General features: G+C 38.8%; 1 protein-coding gene across 6 annotated transcripts in view; it reads left to right on the top strand.

Annotated features, from left to right (window-relative positions):
* The window catches only part of PJA2 (praja ring finger ubiquitin ligase 2), a 58,728-nt gene that overhangs the window by 7,698 nt on the left and 27,054 nt on the right, over positions 1-23,976 (top strand). For 4 of the 6 annotated variants that reach the window (XM_063129533.1, XM_063129531.1, XM_063129530.1 and 1 more), the window contains exons 2-5: positions 6,724-6,840; positions 14,505-14,705; positions 16,367-17,423; positions 21,695-21,880. In XM_063129533.1, coding sequence (XP_062985603.1) covers positions 6,795-6,840; positions 14,505-14,705; positions 16,367-17,423; positions 21,695-21,880 — 1,490 coding nt within the window. In that variant the 5' untranslated portion in view covers positions 6,724-6,794. The remainder of the gene's footprint in view (positions 1-6,723; positions 6,841-14,504; positions 14,706-16,366; positions 17,424-21,694; positions 21,881-23,976) is intronic. The other 2 variants (XM_063129535.1, XM_063129534.1) reach the window with 1 other exon arrangement.

The raw sequence follows: 23,976 nt of genomic DNA on the forward strand, positions 1-23,976 counted from the left end.
GTCCTCTCAAGGACCTGCTTTGACCTTTTCACATCGTACTTTGAGGATACATTGCTCATCTCCGCAGCGAACTTGTTGCTGCTAGTGCAGTTCCAGTTGTAGTATCTGACACCACTATCTGCTTGATTTTGTGGGATCAGTTTCAGTTGCTGTGGCCTGATGATGTGGACAAGGGGTTTGCAGCAATGCGACTGACCATATGTCCTCTTGATCCTTGATCCTCCTGGCTAATAAAAGCTAGCTGAGGGGGTATGACTGGGTAGATCCAGGATGTGGTGAAGGAGTGTCCTTAAGGACACTACTGTCCTTAAGGAGGCAGTAGTGTAACCACCTCTAAAGAAGCCCACTGAACCCCAAAGGTTTAAGATAACTGGAGAGGGCTGTGACAGAACCGCTGCAGGGCACTTAGAGGATTCTGATATTTTAGACCCATTCCAAACTGGGTTTTGACCTGGTTACTGAATTAGCCTTGATTGCCCTGATGGAAGACCTTTATCAAGAGAGGGACAGGGGGGAATGCAATTTTGCTAACTCTGCTTGATCTCTCATTGGCTTTTGATACCATCGACCATGATATCCTTCTGGATTGACTCCATCGGCTGGGCATTGGAGGCACTGTGTTAACAGTGTTTTCGGTCCTACTGCAGAGCCAATTTCAGAAAGTAACACTTGGTGACCATTCCCCAGCCCCTTGGCAATTGAGCTATGGAGTTCCTCAGGGTACCATCCTGTCCCAAATATTGTTTAATATAAAGCTGCTTGGAGCGGTCATTAGGTGATTTGGAGCTTAGTCCCATCAGTAAGTATGCTGATGACACACAGCTCTATCTCCCTGACACATCTGAATCAGGTGAAGCTACGCAAGTCCTGGATCAATGCCTAAATGTAGTAATGGGCTGGATGAGGGCCAATAAACTAAAACTGAATGCTGGCAAGATGGAGGCCCTGTGGGTGAGTGGTTCCTGGATTCAGGAGATAGGCTCATTGCCTGTTCTTGACTAGGTTGCACACTCTCTGACAAATTAGGTTATTAGCCTGGAGGTACTCCTAGATCCATCACTGTCACTGGAGGCCCAAGTAGCCTTAGCGGCTCGAGTACCTTTTACCAGCTTCAGTTGGTTCACCAGCTGTGGCCTCTCCTGGACAGGGATAGCTTGGCCATAATTATACAGGCACCAGTAACACCAAGACTGGATTAGTGCAATGTTCTATATGTGGGGCTGCCTTCAACACCAGTCCGGAAGCTGGAGTTAGTGCAGAACGCAGCACCCCAGTTGTTATTGAGAGCTGCATCTTTTCATCATGTGAGTCCTTTGCTGAGGGAACTGCACTGGTTGCCTATTTGCTACCATGCCATCTTTTAAGGTTTTGTTACTAGTGTACAAAGCTCTAAACAACTTCGTCAAGGATACCTGAAAGAACGCCTTCTCCCTTACCAACCTGACCAATCACTGAGGTCATCAGAGGGCATGCTCCTGGTGGTTCTACATGGACCTGTGGCCCAACAAGGTCATCTGATGAATACCCTTCAATGTGGTGGCTCTCTCTTCCTCTGGAACTCCCTGCCTCTGGAGGTCAGGCAGGTGCCAATACTGCATTGTTTTTGATGCCTCCTGAAAATAGCTCTTTTCCAGGAAGCCTTCCTTGGTTGACCAGCCTTGGTTTAATTAGCATTCTGTTTTAATATCATGTTTCTTTTTTCATCTTTTGTTCATTTTATTTCTTGTTTTCACTGCTCTGGAATTTGTCTAGATGTGGAGTGGTATACACCTCAACTCAGATTCAGGGAATTCAGTTTGAAGCATTGCACAGCCCTAGTAAAAATCCCAGCAACCAAGATATGGGGTGGAAAATTTTCACAGAAATTTTTTCCATTGTTAGATTGCAGCAGGAAATGTTCCACTTTTAGAAATACATTGTTTCATAAAAATAAATAGAAACACAATGAACACAATGTTAGTCGAATTGGGCAACTGGAAGTAGATACAATATCAGTCAAAGCTCAAATCAAAGTATTTTTTTAAAGTGACGATCCTAGAAAGCACATGTTCTTATATACAAAGTTATTCAGGTATGCTAAAAATAGTATGTGAACAGTTTTCACTGCTTCCTTTCCCCTTAATATCTAAGAGAAGTGTATACTATTGAGTTCGTTTGTATGTCCCAATAACAGTAATTTCTAAGTAAAGCTTTGGATATGTTTGAATATAACATTGAAACCAAATGGATTTGACCTACGCCAACTCTAGGATTGGTGTAGTTATTCTCCTTTTCTGGGGGCATGGGAGAACTTTGAATCTTAAGGCCCACAGTCTCTCCTGGCTTGCCCAGGGAATGACCTCGGGGCATCTCATTTTTGCCCTCTCCAGTGTTAGAGTACCACTGACACTGGACCTACCACAGGCTTGTAAGAATGGATTTCTTCCTCTAGGGACATCTCTCGCTCTCTCTGTGCCCTTTGGCATTTGGGACACCCTCTCAAAGATCATAGTATTTCAGCCTAAGTGCACTTTATTTGGGATGGTGGTGGTTCCTAATCAGATATTTCCATTCAAGTACTTGGGGCTATTGGAAAAACTTTTCAGATGCTTATACACTATGTAAAATCAACATGATGGTTACTAAATGTAGGTCAAATAAACTTGTTAAATAAGATTTCCATAAATTAAGGGTAGTGGAAAACCTTCCAGAATAATTTCCAATTCCAAATTTTCCAGAAAGCCCACATTACTGACCAACAGGCTCAAGGTATTAAATAGATATTGGACAGTGGACCAGTAAGTCATAAGAGTTTAACTGCATTCCTGTTTACCAGACTGAGTAAATAAGAACCTTGTAGGAGGGCCTCCATTACAGATCAGAAGGGAGAGTGATTTATGGGGAAAACTTGTATCAAAGTGTTTCCAATTTGGTTATGGAAGACAGTTAAGTTTCTCACAGAGAATGGTGTGATACAGAGGAAAGGAGGTCCATTGCAGAGATAATTCCACACACACAAAATCATAGAGCTTCTAAGATCTTGTATTGTTAGAACATCTCTTGCAAGCTTTCATTGGAATAGGAGACTACAGGAGCATATCTAGTAGCTCTTAGGACTTCACAACTGTCATATTAGTTACATAGAGTGGAGGGCTGCTTTCCGGATGTCTCATTAGGATCTCCCTTCTCATTGCTTTGAGGGTGAGAGTAGCTCTTTGAGAGTGGAATTCAGTGGTACTACAGTAGGATTCATGGCCACAGTGCACGTAATGGATATAGCAGCACCCCAAGGCTATAAATCTGTATGATCAGAACTCTATCATGTTAGGAGTTCTACCCAGCCTAGGTCACAAATTGTGGTGGTTATTATTTCAGTTTTGTTTAAATTTGGCTTCACTGAAGGTCCACAAATATGATCACCAGGTGCTTTAATTCTAGTGACAAGCTGGGAAAGCCTCCATAGGGGTAATAAATTTTGAAAAAACTACCAGTAACACAGAAGCAAAGTGCTTCTCTTGAAATAGTGCTATGCATTGTGATGGGACTCAATGTCATTGGTTGGAGGGATTGGGTTGCTGCACATCTCCCACCCTACTGCTCTTTCCTTGTAAAACTTAACTGAGCAACAAGTACAAAAGGGGCATATTTGTTTTGCCTCTGTGGAGAAGGCAGGAAGAAGACCTGGATAGTAGAAACAATGATTGACTAACAAGGCAGCCAGAAATGTTGGCTCAGATGCTTAGCCGCTCTCTTGCTTCCAGTCTTGTACTGTAACCAGGCATAACATACGCACTAATACTAAAGGTCCTAGTCATTTGGAAAGAGTGTGAGTGCTGGAAAATCCCGACATCAAAAAATCCCAACTTCAAGTGTAACCTGATGGGATCTGAGCTGGCAGTTACTGGCCAAGAAAGAAATCTTGGGGTTGTGGTGGACAGCTCAATGAAAATGTCAACCCACTGTGTGGCTGATGTAAAGAAGGCAAACTCCATGTTAGGCATTATTAGAAAAGGAATTGAGAATAAAACTGCCAGGTTAGGAAGTTTTGGAATAAGATTTTTCAAGATAAAGAGAAAAAAAATACCTATCAAGAGATTCACAAAACCCCAGTATTTATTTATTTATTTATTTATTTATTTATTGCACTTATATACTGCCCCCATAGCCAGGGCTCTCTGGGCGGTTTACAGTGTTAGCTTCATTGAATATGTTTGTGAAAGAAAATAGAGAGATTAGAGAAAAATATGAATTGTTTTTCGTTGACAGCTGTGAGGCAATTAATAGCAAGTAACTGGAAAACAGCTCGGATGATGACAATACCTATGCAGAAAAAGAAAATTTGGGATATAGCAATAGACGAATAGCTGACACAGAAGTTGAGAGTTTATAGAGGAATAAAGCAAAGAGATACTTTTAAGGACTGGCAGAAATACATAGAATATGTTGTTGTTTATTCGTTCAGTCATTTCCGACTCTTCGTGACTTCATGGACCAGCCCACGCCAGAGCTTTCTGTCGGCCGTTGCCACCCCTAGCTCCCTCAAGGTCAAGTCTGTCACCTCCAGAATCTCATCCATCCATCTTGCCCTTGGTCGGCCCCTCTTCCTTTTGCCTTCCACTTTCCCTAGCATCAGCCTCTTCTCCAGGGTATCCTGTCTTCTCATTATGTGGCCAGAGTACTTCAGTTTTGCCTTTAATACCATTCCCTCAAGTGAGCAGTCTGGCTTTATTTCCTGGAGTATGGACAGGTTTGATCTTCTTGCAGTCCACGGCACTCTCAGAATTTTCCTCCAACACCACAGTTCAAAAGCATCTATCTTCCTTCGCTCAGCTTTCCTTATGGTCCAGCTTTCAATATGAAAGAAGAACTGAACAGAATAACTTTGGCAGAAGCTTATAGAAATTCCTGGGACTCATGAAAAGAAGATTATAAATGAAACAGGCTAAATTAATAGAATCAGAAAATAAAAGATGGAAGAAGAATTTTGAAATTGACTGAGCTTGAGGAGGGGAAGGAGAGGACTGAATTAATATTATTGTGTTTTTTCTGTTCTTTTTTAAAATTTATAGTCTGTTTTTTCTTCTTTTTTTAAAAAAGTTAAGAATAAAATTGCCAGTATCATACTGTCTTTATACAAATCCATTGTGGGACCACACTTAGAATACTGGGACCATAGAATACTGGGACCATAGAATACTATGGTGACCAGAACTGTACAGTGTACAGTTATTATTTTTATTTATTTATTTATTTATTTATTTATTTATATAGCACCATCAATGTACATGGTGCTGTACAGCTGTTATTATTATTTATTTATTTATTTATATAATAATATAAATTCTACCTAGAAAAGGTATTGTAGAGCTGGAAAAAGTGCAGAAAAGGGCAATTAAAATTATCTGGTTTCTGGAGTGTCTTCCCTATGAGGGAAGGTCATAAAGGCTAGGATTGTTTAGCTTGGAAAAAAGGAGGCTAAGGGGAGACCTGATAGAGGTGTACAAAATAATGCATGGTGTGGAGAATGTGGATAGGGAGACATTTTTCTCCCTTGAAGCTGATTGTTGGGAGATTCAGAACAGATAAAAGGAAGTACTTCTTCCCACAGCACATAGTTAAACTATGGAATTCACTACCACAAGATGTGATGATGGTCACCAATTTGGATGACTTTAAAAGGGGGTTGGATAAATTCCTGGTGGTGAAGGCTATCAATAGCTACTAGTCATGATGGCTGTGCTACCTCCAGTGTCAGAGCAGCAAGCCTATATATATATGAGTTGCAGGGGAATGTGGCCTTAAAGGTCCTCTCGATCCAAGAGGACCTTTAAGGCCACAATCAGCATGGGGAGGAATGGGAGAGGGGGGAGGGGAGAAACACAGTTTCCCCAAGGCCCAGGCGGATTTTCACCAGGCCTTGGGGAATCTGGCCCCAAGCAGATTATCACCCCATTCTAACACAGACCTTCAACACAAGGAATTTGTTCCACTTTGGGTAGATTCTATATTTTTATGGTGTAAAAGACAAACATATCTCTACAGATCACAACTTCTTCATTCTATATGTCCTGGAAAATGTAGATCTGGGGAATTAAATATAGTCTGCAGTGGTTTTGTCCTCTTAAATACTCTGTGTACCTAGCAAGCAATCATTCTGTTGGCCTAAACAGCATTACTGTTATTGTGTCTTATTCCAAAAATATAATCCTTTATTGCTTAATATTGCTTGAACAACAATGTCAATGAGCTGTATGTAATCCAAAACAGAATAGGAAGATGCTTTAGAGAAAGTGTTTTAAAAACATGGTAATGATGAGGGCAGTGTCATTTTGATTAGTTATAATTGGTTTGTTTCATTGGCGTCATAGTAAAGTTTTTCTTTAGTATTTATTAGTTATGCTCTGCCTTAGCATTTATGAGTTATACGTTGCCTTGTAAAAACACCTAGTGCACTAACATTTCTATTTATAACAAAAGTTATTGCATTCTTTTTAAAAAAATGATGTAGTTCATGCATGGATAATCAATGCTCTATCAGCTATAGGCAGGAAAGATTGCTTTTAAGAAATTGAAAGTTTGCTGATAAGAAAATGTCATGAAATTACCTTCTATAGATTTCTAGAGAAGTTTATAGCTATAGAGGAAAGAAATGAGCAAGCCTAACAGTTGAATATGTACAGATTTCTTATGAGCAGAAGGTGTTTAGTAGATACTAATTAAAATCATGTGATTGGCATCACACAGGTTTCATGGACAAATAAAATGATAGATCAGATGGACTGAGGAGATGGCGGGAAGAAGGCTACTGGGAGAATATGGATCAGATTGGCATCTTTTCTAACAAGACCCTGCTGAATTGCAGTAGGTATCCTGATATAAGCAGACCTTTGCTTAGAATAGGTCTAGAAGATTAGGGGAAAACATGTTCCCACATGTTAGACGTTTCTTAGAAATGAATTTTCATAAACAAGAAGCCTGTTCAGATGTCATAGCTAATAGCCAATTGGAGCACATTGTGAGCTTGCACGGACCTTCATTTAGTTAGGCTAGTGTTTTCCTCTGCATCTTGCTTTGCTGGTAACCATTTTTTAATATTAATAAACTGCCCTTCATCAAAAAAAATATGAGGGCAGTGAACAGTAAATAAAACAAAAAGTAGTCATACAACCACAAAATGCCATAAAAACAATACAATACAATAATAAAAAAGCAATAAAAGGAAATAAAAATACAAGAAGACACTCCGACAAGCTTAAAATGCCTGGGTAAACATGTTTTGACCTGACACTGGAATGATTGCAATGTTAGTATTAGTTACACATTCAGAGGGAGGATGTTCCACAAACGGGGCACCACAGCAGAAAAGGTATTTAGGTCTTTGGGTCCCCAGCTATTTAAGGCTTTACAAGTAAGCACCAGCACCTTGAATAGGTCCTTAGAAGCTCCCTTAGAATCAGTGTAATGTACTTGCTTGTGGCCACACCTGTACTTCTAGTAGCCATATTCTGTACTAGTTAAAGGTCTTGGGTCATCTTCAATGGCAGCCCCAGTTACAATATATTACACTAGTCCAAATGGGTGGTTACCAGAGTATGGATAACTGTGGTCAGTCTATCTCTGTCTGGAAACACTTGTAACTGGTGAACCACCGAAGCTCGTAGAAGGCAGTTTGAGCCACCAAGGCCACCTGGGCCTCCAGTGACGAAGCTGGATTCAGGTGTAGCCCTAATCTGCATGCCTGCTTTTCAAGGAAAGCATGGCCCCTATCTACACTCAATTCTTGAACCTGAGAACTACCTACTCTGTAACTACAGGGCCACGTCTTGTTGGGATTCAACTTCAGTAAACTGATTATCACTCAACGAAGTTTACCTTCATACCCGAATTCAGAAACCCACTTCAAATTGTAGGTTTTATTCTTATTTGGAGGCAAACTAGGAGTATGGGAAGATCAATTCAGACCATTGGCTCATCTAGCCCAGGATTGTCGACACTGACTTTCCAAGGTTTCATGCAGTTTTTGAAGCCCTACCTGGAGATGCCAGAAATTGAAACTAGGACCTTCTTTATGCAAACCATGTGCTCTGTCACTGAGCCATAGCCCTTCCCTAGTTAATGATAATCATAACCCAGTTAGGATGTTATGACATGCAAACCAGGGGAATTGGTGCAATGCGAAGGTAGATCATACAAGCCCTCAACATGTCCTGATGGCCATTGGGTATGACATCTGAACTGAGCTAATAAGTTTAAAGGTCAACAGATGTCTGGTTCATTTGCTGCACAGAAGTGGATCTAGCTTTTCTCAAAGATGTGCTTCTGATTTAGACCTAACACATTTCCCTAGCATTCAAACTGCAGTATAAGGTTGATTGTGCTGAGCACTAAATGAGTGTTACGAGATTTTATCAGTAATCAGAAATCAAATGACAGTATTGCAAAAGTTGTACTGCAAAAGACATGTCCCTCAAGAAATTAAATCCAGTCACCAGGACTACAGTCCTATACGTACTTACCTAGGAGTAAATCCAATTGAACTCACTAGACTGAGTTCTGAATAGACATGTATGGATTGCAGTGTAAGTCAGGGGAAAATAATATAGAGATGGCATGTAAATGGGATACAAATTTAACCTATTAAAAAGAACCAACAATACATTGAGTGAGATGAAAGAATATTTAGTAGCAATAGCAAATAATAATGAACATATAGAGTGTTTAAGCAGAAAATAAGAGGCTGCTTATAAGGGTGCTGTAAATGCAGAGTCTAAAAAGTCAAGCCAAGAACAGAAAACCCTCCTCAGTTTGTGTCTTGCACATTCATCTGGTAAGCAAGTTTTCAATCTTTGCCTTGATATACTAGTTAATGTTGGTTATTCCTGTTTTCTTTCTAAGCGACTATTCCAATATATGTTCTTTTATCTCAGAGAGTGACAGATATATCCTGCATACAGATCGCAAAGGAAAACTCTTATTGCAGCATAGTCTAGTGAATGCAAATGAAAGGAGAAGGGACCTCATGCTAGATACAAGAGCGTTGAAAGAAAGAGCAGAAGTTCATAAACCTTCAGACACGACATAATTTTAAGCTTCTTTTTTTAAAACAACAACAACAAAAACAGTATACAGCATTTCATTGCATTTTGGGGATTATCAAATAATAAATATTAAGATGTAAGGCGAATATGTTGTTTTCAGTACCAACAAGCAGATCCTGTGCAATGCAAAATTGACTTTTTATTTCCTACAATGCAACTTTAACTTGTGGAGTTCATTGCAAAGATATGTTGAGGGCCATTAGCTTAAATTACTTAGAAAGACGTCACGAAGAAAAGATATGTCAGTGACTGTTAACCCTGATAGCTTTATGAAATCTCTATGTCCAGAGGCAGCGTGCCTTTAAGTATTAGATATTGGAAGAGAAACAAGGGATGGATATCAATATTGTGCCCTGTTTGTCAATTTCCAGAAACATCAATCCAGCTTCTGTTGGAAGCAGAATGTAGGATTCAGTGGTCTGATTAAACAAGGCAGTGTCCATTCTTAGCTCGTTATATTCTGCATTTACATGTCTGCCTCTGCCATCTCCCTTCTGAGCTTTAAGTAAGAAGGAGAGGAAGTTAATAGGCTGGCTTGATCCATGTCTCACTTATGAAAGGAGCATAGGGAGCTGCAAGCACTGCTGCAGTTATCAATTATTTTTTGCCGATATGAGTTTTGCTATTACAATAGATAATAATGAAGAATTTTGTACTCCTCTGCTTTCCAGTAACAAAATAGCAGCGTCTTATGCATGCTGCTTGCCATAGTTCCATGATATCTGTAGCATTTTCTTGCAATATTCCGGCCCTTTCCCCCTCCTGTTGATTGGAAGCAGGAATTACAGCGATTTGTAGTCCTAGTGTTTGCAAAGGAGGATAAGCCAGGAGAAAAAACAGGGTATGCCATAGTTGTAACTGTGAGGAGAAGACAGAAGGAATGTGATCAGTTAACTGGAATGATGGCTGCAATGCTTCTCAGTTTCAGGTAAGGCTTACCTGTAAACTTATTCAACTTTTCAAGATTCACTTGTACACTAACTCTACATTTGAGCCCTAATTTCTCCCTTAACAACAGAAAACACAATATTGCAGCAGTAATGTTTCATTTTCAAGGTTAATATGGGTATACATCGATAGTATGTATTTGAATTAAGAATTTATGTCTTTAAGTATAATTTGAAAATACTGAGGGAAGGAGCAAGCAAGCAAGTTGCACAACAGTAATGGTATGCTGTTGGCCTGGTGAAAAAAAGACAGATTGAGAGTCCTCTGGAAGTGAAAAGAAACACACCTAAAATGCCACCCCAAAACGTATTGGGTAGTATCCTATTGTGCCCCAGTGCTCGCAGACACAAGCGGAAACACTAATTTTTGGAACGGTGCGCAGGTCAGTGGAGCTAGCAGAAGGAAGCTCCACTGACCCATCCCAATCTGGAAACAAGCATTTCCATTCATTTCTTAGAAGAGCAAAAGCCCTATTGCACAAGTCATGGGTCCTGCGAGCACAATGGAACCATCAGAGTGGCCCCATTGGATTCTGCCCATAAGGACCTGTGGCTTGTGACCCACAGTTTGAGAAGCGCTGGGATACTATTTAGATGCCAAGGATAGAAGCAGCAGCACAGAGCAGGCTAAGATCCTAAAGACTGACGAAGTGGGAGGAGAGGGAGGCTAAAGGGAGAGGGCATGGAATGAGTTGGACTGGAAAGCAGTATTAATCTGTGTGGTTTGTGTGAGCTTTATAAGAAAAATTCTATTGTGTTAAATTTCTTAACCTGTTACCAGTAAAAGTTGGCATTTAAAGAACGACTACAACGTATTACCCTTTTTAAAGTAGCAGAGTAGAGGGGAAAGGATGTAGTTAGATGCTAACTTTATAGTAGACATTTGATTTGAATTTTTATAACAACTCGAATAATTTTCTTATGCTGTAGTACTTTGCAATTGTACATTAAAATGAAAAATAAATTATGCAACTTATTATGAGTGCTTTTACACTGGCTGGATTCACCCATCAAGCGAAACTGTAGTTTAATGCTATGTGCATAAGGAGAAATAAGCCTTGGTGAGCCTCAGGCTCACACTCTACCTGCCCTCCCCCCCTTTATCCCACACAGCCAGGAGGAGTTTTTCACTTCCGCCTTTGCTCAATTGTAGTTTGCCGACATGCTGTAATTAAGTATACTTGATTTCAAACACATCAACTTCAACCATAGTTAACTGAGGCTGTGTTGTTTAAATGAACTATAGTTAAGATTAACCACCATTTCTAGTGAAGACAACAAGCTGTAGTTAATCAAAAGTGGGAGCAAAAGCTTCTTGAACTCCTCATCCTGGTTGCATGGGAGGAGGAGAGGGAAGTATGTGAGTCTGGGTTTGCTGCAGTATGTTCCTGCTTGTGCATGTCATTAGTACATTAGTATACTGTGTGAATGGAACTGTTGAAAGGTTTTAGGGAGTCAAGTGTATTGATACAGCCTGACTAACATGCCAGCTACTTTTTGTGCTACTTTCTAAAAGAGCAAACATTAGGCCAGGGATCTTTTGCTTTGGGCCAGTGGGCACATTTGGATTTTTTTTAATAAAACATATGTGATGAAAAAATGGATTTTTTAAAAAAAAAATTAAGTTCAGCAGATGATATTTATTGCTGGGATTAGCTGGTACTGGTGGTAGAACTTCATAGTGTTTGGTCTTTTTTGCGGAATTGGGATTGGTCTGTGTGGTTTTGAAAACAGTTAAAAAAGTTGGAAGCTGGGGGTTGAGAGACAAAGCAGTTAGATGTCTTGTTGTGCTCTGGTTTATTATTTTTCATGGCTTTGAAAGAACATGAATTGCTATTATTCTTAATAACTAAGAAAATAAGCATATTGTTATTTATCCAGTGTGGCTTAGTGGAGGTCAATACTCACATGAACTGGAGCTGACAGTTTATGCAGCAACAACATAGGTGTCCTGCTATTCTTGAGGGAACTCTGTAACAGGAGAAACATTCCTCAAGTGGTGGCACTGGGCTGGTAATACCAGCCTTAGGCCTCTCACTTCCACAGGGTGAGGCATCATAGTGTCAAGGAAGCTGTCACAAAATGGCTGCCATAGCAGTGCCCACTCACTGTAAATAAATAAAACAGTGAGGCTAAAAGACAAGTAACTTGCCAATATCTTGAATACAAGGCAAGGTGAATTCTGAGCCTCAGAACACAAACCTGTGCATCTGAGCCCAGTTTGCTCTCTCTCTTTACGGGTCAACTGACACTTCTTGAACCCAAGATCCACTCATCTTAGGCATTCATTCTCTCTCATACTCACACTATACTCAGCACACAGAGAGAGACCTGTTCCCTGTTCTCTGCTCACTGCCTTCCCCCAGGTTGCTCATTTTCTCTTCCTAGTTCTCCAGGCTTACTAAGCAGCTTCCTTCCTTCCTTTTAAAAGGAAGTTTGGCCAGTGGCTGGAAAAGATAGCACTAATGTCCACCTATTCTTCCTCTTCCCTTCTCGGGCCTAGAGGCACTGTGGAGAAAAGAAAGGAGAGGGCTCCTGCTCCTGCTTCCGGTTATCCAGGTTTTTGGTGTTTTTTAATCCATTAAAAACATTTTTTTGGAGGGACAGAGGGTTTCAGCAGGCACCAAAGGGAGGTGCCTTGGCACCTCGTTGCTGACCCTAGTTTTAGAAAAAAAACCAAAAAATAAACACTTGTGCTAGTTGACCCCTCCTCTTTGCGCTGCTCTCCCTCCATTTCTGGCTTAGTGCTACATTGGAAGTATAGGGAAAATGCAAGTCATAATAATTCCTCATTAAGATGTGGCAATCCTACCCCAAAAAGTGGGATGTTTTGTTACTTCTGCATACAGGTTTTTCAGGTATTAGTATGTATATTGCAGGAAGGAAAGAATATTTTCCTTCAGATTTGGAGTTATATTTGAACATAATGGAGCTGTTTGCATGACACAACAGCCCACTGTCGGTTATTTAACCCATGGTGAGTCTGCGTCATGTGTGGGATGCATGTGGCCGCCATTTTGATTATGCAGCCCTCACTGTCATGCAAATCCAGAAAGTGTGGGTTATGCAAGGGTTAAACAGCCCTTGTGTAACTCAAGCTCTGTTTTAGGATTATGTGAGGGTTGTTTTACTGGATTTGCCCAACATGACAATCCCTGAGCAAGGGTTGCATATACAAGCTCTATTTCTCTGTAACATCTGAATCAGGAGAGGCTGTGCATGTTCTAAACTGGTGTCTGCATGCAATGATGGGTTGGAAGAGGGCCAACAAATTGAGACTGAATCCTGACATGACAGAGACTCTATGGTGGGTGATTCCCAGGTACAGGAATTACGGAGTTTGCCGATTCTAGCTGGGATTGAATTCCCTCAGAAACTTGTGGGAACTCCTGGGCTCTGTTTATCATTAGTGGCCCAAATGGCTTTTGAGGTGAGGAGCATCTATTACAAACTCAATGATGCCCTTTCCTGGCCACTGTAGTCCTTGCATTGGTACCTTCATGTTTAGATTAGTGTAATGTATTTTATGCAGGGCTACTCTTGTGCTTGGTCCGGAAGCTGCAGCTGGTGCAGAATGTGGCAGCCAGGATGCTGAGTGGAGTGCATGTATTACAGCAGTATTGAAGCAACTTCACTGGCTTTCTATTAGCCAAGTACAAAGTGTGGATGTTGGCATATAAATCCCTGAACAGCTTGAGACCAGTTTACCTGGCAGATTGCCTTCGCCAGGCCAGACCCGTTAAGATCATCGGAGGAGAACTTGCTGCTTGTATTATTATTATTTATTATTATTTATTTATATAGCACCATCAATGTACATGGTGCTGTACAGAGTAAAACAGTAAATAGCAAGACCCTGCCGCATAGGCTTACAGTCTAATATTGTAACATTGCTTGTCCCACGATCTGTAGATTGCCATCTTGCAGCAACCAGGAAAGGGGCCTTCTCCACGGTGGCACCCTTGGTATTTGATCTCCCCACTGGTATTTGGGATATGCCAACAGTAGCATGCTTTAGGCACCAAATAAGGGCCAATTTCTTTACCCAAGCCTTCCCCTGAGTGAGTGTGCTGCCTAGTATGTTTGTAATTATATGTTGTAGTAGTTTTAATTGGTTTTAATTTTTTACCAATTACGTATTTGTATTTTAATTCATATCGTAATGTATTTTAATGTGTGGTTTTTAATTTGCTTATAAACTGCTTAGAGATATTAAATTGGACAGCAGTATATAAATCTATTAAATAAATAATAAAATAAGCCTGGTGCCATGACTCGTTGTGGCTATTGAATATTTTTTTAAAGAAAATATAGCATAAAAATCAATGTACATGCCTGTGTTGTTAGCATTATGTATGCCTAAATTTTATTTTTTTGTATGAACATTAATTTCTATGACAAGTCACCTTAGTGCTTAAATACCTAATTTTTAAACAATCCTTATGTGTTTAGAATTTCTTTTCCTCCCTCTCTCTTGCAGCAATGGGTCAGGAAGCTGGAAAGCCCACATGGCCAAAACCAGCAGGAGGATATCAGACGATTACAGGCAGAAGATACGGAAGAAGACATGCCTATGTCAGTTTTAGACCATCTCTGACGAATCAAGAGAGAAATTCGAACCAACACGATGGAGAATGTGAAGGATTAGAACTAGATGATGTTCAAAGAGAAAGTTCTTTGTGTGCGTGTCACATAATTATAAATTGAAATGTTTTCTTCTTTAGGGAAAGCATTTGGAATAGTAAGAATGTGCTGGTCAAACTCAGTTGCACAGAGGGGTAGGCAGTTATAAAATTGCCATAATATTGATATAACATTTTTACAGGTTTTTTTTTACAAGTACCTATAAACCTAGTTAGAATAAGATTTAATTATTACACTTTGATCTAAAATTCAGCCCTTGCTCGAGATTTGTATAGCTCATTGTTAATTGACTTGTATAATGTTTGATCCTAGAACTAGCAGAATTTGTCTTTTGTTCTACATGCAAACAGTAGAATGCATAGAAATAAACATGTTTCGATGTCCATAGCTATCTACCTCACTTTGAAGTATTGGTATGTGATTGGCCTTTATTAATTGTTCTTTCCATTTTTGTTTTAATTGTTATATACAGTAGTCTCTGCTCAATCATTTTCAGCCTCATTGTTCTGACATTGGCTCTACCTATTTCAAAGACTTCTGAAAATGTGTCTGTATTTCTATGTGTATTTTTTCCAAGCTTACTTGTATTTTAATTATTTTAAGAAATGTAAGACAAAATAACTTTTAAAATTAAATTATCCCAAAGTGTAACTCCTCAATTACGCTAACGTATTGTATTGGTAATTTTGTAGGGAAAGTTAAATTATATTTACTTAACACATTTGCATTGTTCCTCTTAACGAAATGTTTGCATGGTGGTTCACAACATATATTATATATATATAACAAAAGCAATTAAAAAAAACTACAACAGTAAAACATTCAGCAACAGAAACCAAATATATAGGCAGTGTCAGTGCATATTAAAGACAGCATAACCCTCCCCCAAATGAGTCCTCCTAAAAAATAAAAGAATTTTTTAAAATGAGAATTTAGAAAAAGTCTTTCGAAAAATTTAAAATAATAAAAAGATTCTTTCTAAAAATAAAAGCAACAGTGAAGGAGAACTCAAGAACCAAACAAAATCAGTCAATGAAATATCACTTGCCTTGAGGGATTGTATCCTAACGTTTGGCATTGCCTGAGACATACTAATAATTATAAATTTCTGTGATTTTTTTTTTAAATATTCGTAATAAAAAATAATGTATACCACTTCTGAAGATATTATAGCAAAAGAACTGGAAGGTTAGGTGGTTGGATAAGACTTCCGATGTAGGCATATTCTCCCACCCCCTTTTTTTTTTTTACTTGCGTGCTTAATCAGAAGTATTATATAATAATCTTACAGCCTGATCAAACATTTTCTGGGTTGTCACCCAAGTACTTAACATGTGGCATTTGAGCAGCTGCATCAATGCAGTATCACAAAAAACAGAATAATATTAAGGTAGAATTGCAAGTTAATTCTATCCTCGAAATGAGTGCTTTTTACTTTCCTATTCCCGCAATATTGCTAAACACTTTTTCTATATTGCTTAACTGTTAGATTGCAATTCTACCAATGAACATTCATCAAATGTTTATCAAAATGTCTCTTATGACGTGAAATCATTTGAAAACATTTTAATGAAGAATAGCCACAGATGGGGTTGAGCAAGAACAGATGCCAGTTTTACCATGAGTGTGTGTTGATAAATAACTTTATAACCAGCATGATCATTCCAACATATGCTTTCTTTACACTGTTATATAAAGGTTCCAGTCCATTGGCCCAAGTATGTTCTACTTTGGCAGACGTACCATTATTAGCAAATCCTGGATCTGAGGACTCCATTAGTCAAGCTGAATCAAGCCAAGCAATCAGCACAGATACGTCTACATTTTCTCCAGCGTGTTACAGTTTGGGAGACAGCCAAACTATGAGTTACAATGTGAATTCGAATGGTTGTGCAGAGTATGCTTCTGGAGAGCCCAATAACCTTAATGGCCAAAATGGAATTGCTTTTGTAAACATTGACTCTTATGAGCCAGATAGCAGTGATGGAGAGGAAGAGGGTGACCAAAATGATATTTTGTTATCTGAAGAAGAACCGGGAATATTTCAAGAGACACTGGATAGTATGCTTTCTGAATTGGAGAAAGGAGTGGACTCCTTCAGTGATTTGCGGTCACATCTTTCCAATTTCAGTCATAATGCTTCAAGCAAAAGTTCTGAAGACCTAAGAACAGTGCCTTTCAAGAGACATTGTAGTATAGAATCAGATACTGCCCACCAAAATAAGACACTTCTGAAAACATCTAGTGAAGAAGAATCTCCAGTAAAAAATAACCTTAGCAGCACTTGTGACATGGAACAGCAAAAAAATGCAGCTGATCCTACAATTAGGACACAAGGTGGGATTTGTAATGCATTGAGTACTGCTAATATCAAGACAGACCAAGAGAATTCATCTGAACTGGTAGTGAGGCCCAAAGTTAGAAAACAACGTCCTGTGAGCCAGTTGGACAGGAAGCAGTCTCTTACAAATGAAGAGGAAGAAAAGAGCAGCACTACAAGGTGGAGTGAGAATGTGGATGTCCAGCCGCGCAGTGTGGAGTGTGTATTGAAACACAGCAAAGAAAAAAACAATTCTAGTATGTTTTTTGACCCAAGAGACTATGAAGGAGCTCAAAATAAAATAAAAAGTGAACAAAAGAAACAAAATCTAACACATCAAGACAAAAATAAAGTAGACGATAGTGCTTTCTGGGATGAATTTGAAGACTGTGGCAGAAATCTATCTAACTCTAACAAAGATGGAGATGAAGACAGGTAAGAAATTCTGCAAAATTAAGTTTAATGTATTTCAGTGAATGCAACAAAGAGAATGCATAGGTAAAATTGTCAGCAAAATTAACAGATAGCGGTAAATCATAAGTTGTCCATGTCTTGTTGCAAAAATCCTCTTGCAAATATCTATGTGATACTCAGGATCTATTATTATTATTATTATTATTATTATTATTATTATTATTATTATTTCCCGCCTTTTTTCCTCCAAGGAAAACAATGGCAATGTACAAAATCCTCCTCCTCTCCATTTTATCCTCACAACAACAACCCCATGAGGAAGGCTGGGCTGAGAGTCTGTGACTGGCCCAAAGTCACCCAGTGGGTTTCCATGGCAGAGTGGGGACTAGAACCCAGATCTCCCAACTCGCAGTCCAACACTTTAGCCACTACACCACACTAGCAATTGTGTGTTTTGACACAGGTGTGAAGATCGGACAGGCATGCATGTGTTAACTACCAGATCCATTTGGCCGTGGCAGAGCAACAACAAAACTTCGCTTTCTTTCATAATGATGTGCCCTTACTATTATTATTTTGGTGTAAGTTTTTGACTGTGATTACAACCATGCAGGGGAAAAATATTCTTGGGAAACTTTCTCTGTTGAGGGCTTTCTTTGGTGTGGCACCCAGGTTTGGTGTGGCCCTCCCCTTGGAGGCCTGACTGGCACCGAAGCTGGCTTCATTTCAGCACCAAGTTAAAAAGTGGCTTTTTATCAAAGCCTTTGAAGGCTAACTTTGCTTAAAGCTACACACAGTTTGAATCGTTTTTATTGCTTTTCAATTTTCTACTTGTTTTAGCTTGTTAATGGTCTAATAAGTTTTTAGCTGTGTACATTATTTATTGTTTTATACTGATTGAATTGATTTTATCTGTATGCCACCCTGAGATCCCAATGATATGGGGCACAATAAAAATGTTTTAATAAATAATATATACATAAATGGCTCAGGATGAAATAGGGGATGGGGCTAGTGTGCTCCTCCTCACATTATTATTTTATTTAATTTTACAATGCCTGAATAGGGCTAGATTGAGCCTTAAAACTGATGTAGATGTTTTGATCCCTAAAAAAAAGTTTTAGAAAACATTTTTTAAAATGTTAGGATACAGCCGGTTTTTCAGCTGTTTTAATATTTTCATGAGTAGAGAACCATGGCTTCATAATTTTAGGATATTAAAATAATTTACTGTAGAGAATTGATAGCCTAGATTTGAATGAAAAACAGCTATAAAATTTCTAGGCACAGTATTTTAAAAATATATACACACACCTTCATTAAAAGTATAACTGTGTTTCTGCCATGTTAAATCTACTTTACAATCCAAAGTTAATTTGTTCAAACAGTCTAGAAAAAGAAGACATAATATTAGAAGTATCCATAACGGTTCTCTAATTTGGTAGCATTCCAACTTAGCTCTTAATCATTCCTTCAGTGTTAACGACGTGTTGCTGTGCTGTAATTAGGAAGAGTACTTTGGATTTTAAATGTAATTAAAATGTGCCAAATTTTCCAATGGTGCCTTGTTTCCAAAGTAGTCAATTACTGTGGAAAAGGAATAACTGGAAGGGTGATACAGAAGGGCTATGTTCGGACAACACAGTAGTCAGCGATAGGGCAATAGCCAACTTGACAGTTGTTATCTCAGGGGTACTCTTCACATGACATGACAATATTCAACCATGGTGTGAATTAGAATCAGTGTTGAGATGTCTATTAGTTCACGTTGAGTTGACTTACTCATTCCATCCCTCCCTCCCCACCCTCAGTCCTCTTGCTAGTATCCCATCAGCCATTGCTGCCAAAAATCTATCCTGCCAGATTGACTAGAGCGGCAGTCACCACTTTGATCACTCTTCCCTTGTGACTCTGTGGCTGATGAAATAATCAGCTGTGGCCGAGCAAATAACCAATGGTGCTCTCCACACAACACAATAACCAATGGTGATTCAAATTGCCAACTCTACACAGCGTTAGTTATTTGTATTGGTTATTTTGGCCAACTAACTAACCAATGGTTAAAAAAACTCCCTCCACACAATGCAATAACCCACAGTGGGTTAAATAACCAACAGTTGAATATTTAAGCCACCGTTAGTTATTGTGTTGTCCGAACCCAATCAAAGGCTTTTCAAAAACCTTAAAGGCTTATACTGCTTAGGCGTTGCTTTCTAGGCGACACTTTTTTGTCTGGGTATATGGATGGCAGTATCACTTAATGTTTCTGGGAGCAAAAATGATATATAGCAACTCTGAATATTCATCTAGTCTGTTCCATCAAGTCACCAGATCCCTGCTTATTCATTCTTCTGGGTTGTTGTTTTTTCCCTTTCTGTTATTTTAATTGGACTATTCTAATGTTATGAACATGTGCTACTTTGCAAGTGGGAATAAAGAACAGATGGAAGTATTTCATCATATTTATCTCTGAGCTTTTGGAACAACTGAATACAATACAATGCCATAAAACCTATTGGGATGCAACATATAATTCCTTAGTTAAATCATTTTGAACAAAACAGTCACGGACATATGGCTTAAGAGAAGTCATCCACATTTATACATTCTCCCTTAATGTGGTCAGGAAAATGTAACTTAGCCATCTTAAGAGTGGGTTGTTGTTTTTTTATACTGGGCTTAAATATGTCTAAAGCCAATTCAGTTAGAGCTGCTTCATTTATTAAATTTTCTGATATGAACATTAGGTATTTGTAAGGATAAATGTAAGCCAATGCATGAATGAACATGCAAGTGTCTATTTTGTTCTGCTCTCAACATACCTCTGAAATTTCAGAGACATTTTTTGGGTACTGCTCTATGATCAAATATATATATTTCCATGTCAATAATAAGTAATGGGCAACTGATAGCGCTTACTTTGACTAGTTACTTAGTCTACATATTCTTGTCTCTATTTGGGTTAGTTGCTTCAGGATAGAACCTTCCTCCAAATCTCCTACAAGCAGCTTGCTTATTCCCGCCGCCACCTCACCCCACTTAACCAAGATGTATTCCAGGCTGACTGCTTTTGATTGTAACAACAAACTATCCGTGCAATCTTATGCATGTTTATTCAGATATATGTCCCATTAAGCTCAATGGGACTTATTGCCAGTTAAGTATGTATAGGGTTACAGACTAAGACATTACCTTACAGAGCTTGTATCTTACAAACAGAGTTTGCACAAATGTCTCAAATTAAAGCTTTGATAATATTGTAACTTTTACATATAGTACGTTGGTCCCACCCACTTTCTGGCAACAATTATAGCTAACTGAAATTGATCAGAAATTAAAATGTTAAACCATCATGGTATATTACCATGAACAGAGTGGTTCATGGTAATATATGAAGGATAGGTTAAAACCCCAGTAATAATAAAATACAGTACAAATAAGCAGTTAACAAAAAACAGCAACAATATAGAACATGATAGTGCATATCACAGTAAAATCAGGCAGCAGGAAGATCTAAAATTGCACACTTCAAGTCTCTAGGTTTTTACAAAAATGATTCAAAAATGAGCTTGACAGAATTTGTTTGGGAGGATACCCCAAAGCTATGGCACCACCACAGCAAAGGCCCTGTCTCTCATGGTCACCGAGCAAACATATTGGGAGAGCACTGAGAACAAGTAGCTATGCACTCGCAGTTAAACTCACAAAGTATTGGAGTTATGTGTTCTAAGCTGTGGGCACTCAAACTGGTTGCTATTTTTGGACCAAGTGCGGCTTACAGGCTGTATTCAAAGGCTGCCCCATGCAACAGTCTAGCCAAGAAGTTAGAGCAATCTAACCAAGAACACTCTAGCTACTAAAGTGTGGGTAATTGAGGCCAAATCCATAATTAAGAGGCTGAAAAAACTTTTAGACTTGGTAAAACTTTCTTCACTAGATTGTATGATGAAGAATTCAATAAAAGAAAAACTGCAACTTTAAGTTTGTCATCCAGTGGGAAGATGTGCAAGTGGTTACCCCTTCCTTTTTGAGGGGCAATGTGTTCTGTAGTGGTAAATTACTATCTGTTATCATGCAAAGAGAAATAGTAAACATAGGCACAATCCATCCAAACTTTAGCACATTCAAATCTCATTGATTGCAATGGGAGAGTTAAGCATGTGCTTAAATCTCTCCCATTACAGTCAGTGGGTCTGAAATGTGCTTAATTTGCCTGGATCAAAGCCAATACCTTAACTTTGATTAAAAATCCATCAACATTTTAAATGCAAATAGAGTGTCTCAAATTGCAGCTCCGAATGCAGTGACGGTGAATGGTCTGCCTCTCTGCCCTCCTATTTTGCTGTGACGGTGAAAGATCAGTCCTCCAGTGATGAGAGCTGGGAGACTCTTCCAGGAAAAGAAGAACAGGAACCTGAAGTGCACAGTGACAGCAGCGGTGTGGAAGAAGAACGTAATGAGTTTGGTTTCCAAGCAGGGTAGGTCTTCATATTTCTGACAATGAAACAAATGATACAGAATTACGTACACCATACTGTGATGGTTGCCATTAAAAAAAAATCCAATTATCATATAGTATAGAAATTACTCTCTCATATATGGTTCACTGGTTGATACGATATTTGAAGTAAATGTTATTTATAATTAGCTTCAGAGTGTTTCGTTTTGGAACACATTTCAGCATGTAACACACCTGGCAGGTTTTCAAGTAGAGCAGGAGTGGCAATCTCTGACCCACCAGATGTTGTTGGACAATAACTCCCAAAATGCTATGCAGGCTGGGGGTGATGGGAATTGGAGTCAGCAGTTGCCTACCCTTGATGTGGAGCCTTGTTTAGACCTACGCTTGCCTTTCCTCATGATGTCAAGGCCAGATAACATTTCTATTGAGTCTTCATTAGCAGTGCTGTACCTCCCAGCACTATTAGCAGCTTTGAAACACTATCAGCAGTAGTGATCAGGTCAGACAGAGGAGCAGAACCCATAACTTCACAGTCTTCCAACACATGGACATGTGAAATAGCAAGTATCCACAGCTTGTATGCACTATGATCTCCCTTATTATCAAAACCTGCATTGCTCTGGTCTGATTGATTTCCACAGTTGTGATAAGTGAAACCAATTCAGTTGTAGTAAACGCCCAGAGAGCTTCGGCTATTGGGCAGTATAGAAATGCAATAAATAAATAAATAAATAGTAAGGTTTACTACTGTATAATGAGGACTTCCTCAAATGATAGCACTGGCTCTTGCAGGCTAGTTATATGTGATCGGAAAGCAGCAAATCCAGTTTAGGTTTAGTTCAAGTCAGGTGGGTAGATGGTGACTTTGACACTGAAATTTGTCTCTGGGATACTACTAATTACATGGAATGAGATTAGTTTACTCAGAGCCAGTTGCACCTTATGGCATAGTGCACAACTCTGTCACTATCGCACAATATTTTGTGCATGCACAAAACATTTCTACTAGGCATACATAGTGTGCTTTTTCTGTGCCTCAGTAACTCACAAGTAAAGGGCGTACTTTATATACTACTGTCAAAGTGGTCACTCTTTCTGATAATATAGCACTCTGCACTTGTTTTGTATTGTCATTTGGGTATTGTCATTAAATGCCAAGATAAACAAGCAACCCATTTTTTATATATATATATATGCTAGTACTTTGAAAATGAGCATATCAGGGAGAAACTGGTATTTTTCTTATTGTTGCAGAGGGGAGCATTCAAACATGTATTTCCTCCATCTGCATTCTGGAGTAGTGTGATCCCAATAAAACTGTAACACATAGTATTCTGAATTCATAGATTGGCTCTAGATTCTGTCCATAAATTAGCTACGATCAAGCTTTTTGACTTGCATGTTCCTGTGTTTTTGTTGCCTAGTTGCAAGGTGAGCTGGCAAGATTAGAGCAGTAAAGACTGCAAGTAATAAAGGAAGTTATAAGTGCTAATAAATAACATTGATACATCCACTGAGATGCCATAAACATTAATGTGGTCTCATTTTCGCTCCTAATTTAGCCTAGTATCACTAACGTCATGTCTTATCTTAACTCTTTAAACTTGTTTGTTCTCGTAGAGAAGAAAGCCTATGATGATGAAATAGGGATAGCAATTTCTCTAATGCATACAGAAGTTTCATTGAGGAAACATAGATTAAAGGCACATACAAGATATTCATCTTTTTAAAGGTGTGAGGGAAGAATCACACTCAAACAAGTCTTTCCGCTGTGTAGGCATTTTTGTGTATTTTTTAACTAGGCAAATAAAATGTTGATTTCAATCCAAAAGAGCTAAATTGAAAGAAACGTTTGCAATTTATAAATGCTTAAATGTTTCTGTTATTGCAGTTTTACTGTAGTGGAAAGATCAAATCATATAAAGAACAGTGTATTGATGATGTAATTTTAAGATGTGTGCTTGCTGTATTACATATTTAAATATCAAAATAGGAAGAAAAGTCTGCAAGTTTGTCATGTAGGATACTAAAAAGCCACACATTATGTTTTATTGCAACAATAAAACTTTTTCTTAGGATCTGCCCCTCATCAGTATTTTTTAATATTTCTAT

Source organism: Elgaria multicarinata, chromosome 6, assembly GCF_023053635.1.
Source record: "Elgaria multicarinata webbii isolate HBS135686 ecotype San Diego chromosome 6, rElgMul1.1.pri, whole genome shotgun sequence".
NCBI classification, from domain to species: domain Eukaryota; kingdom Metazoa; phylum Chordata; class Lepidosauria; order Squamata; family Anguidae; genus Elgaria; species Elgaria multicarinata.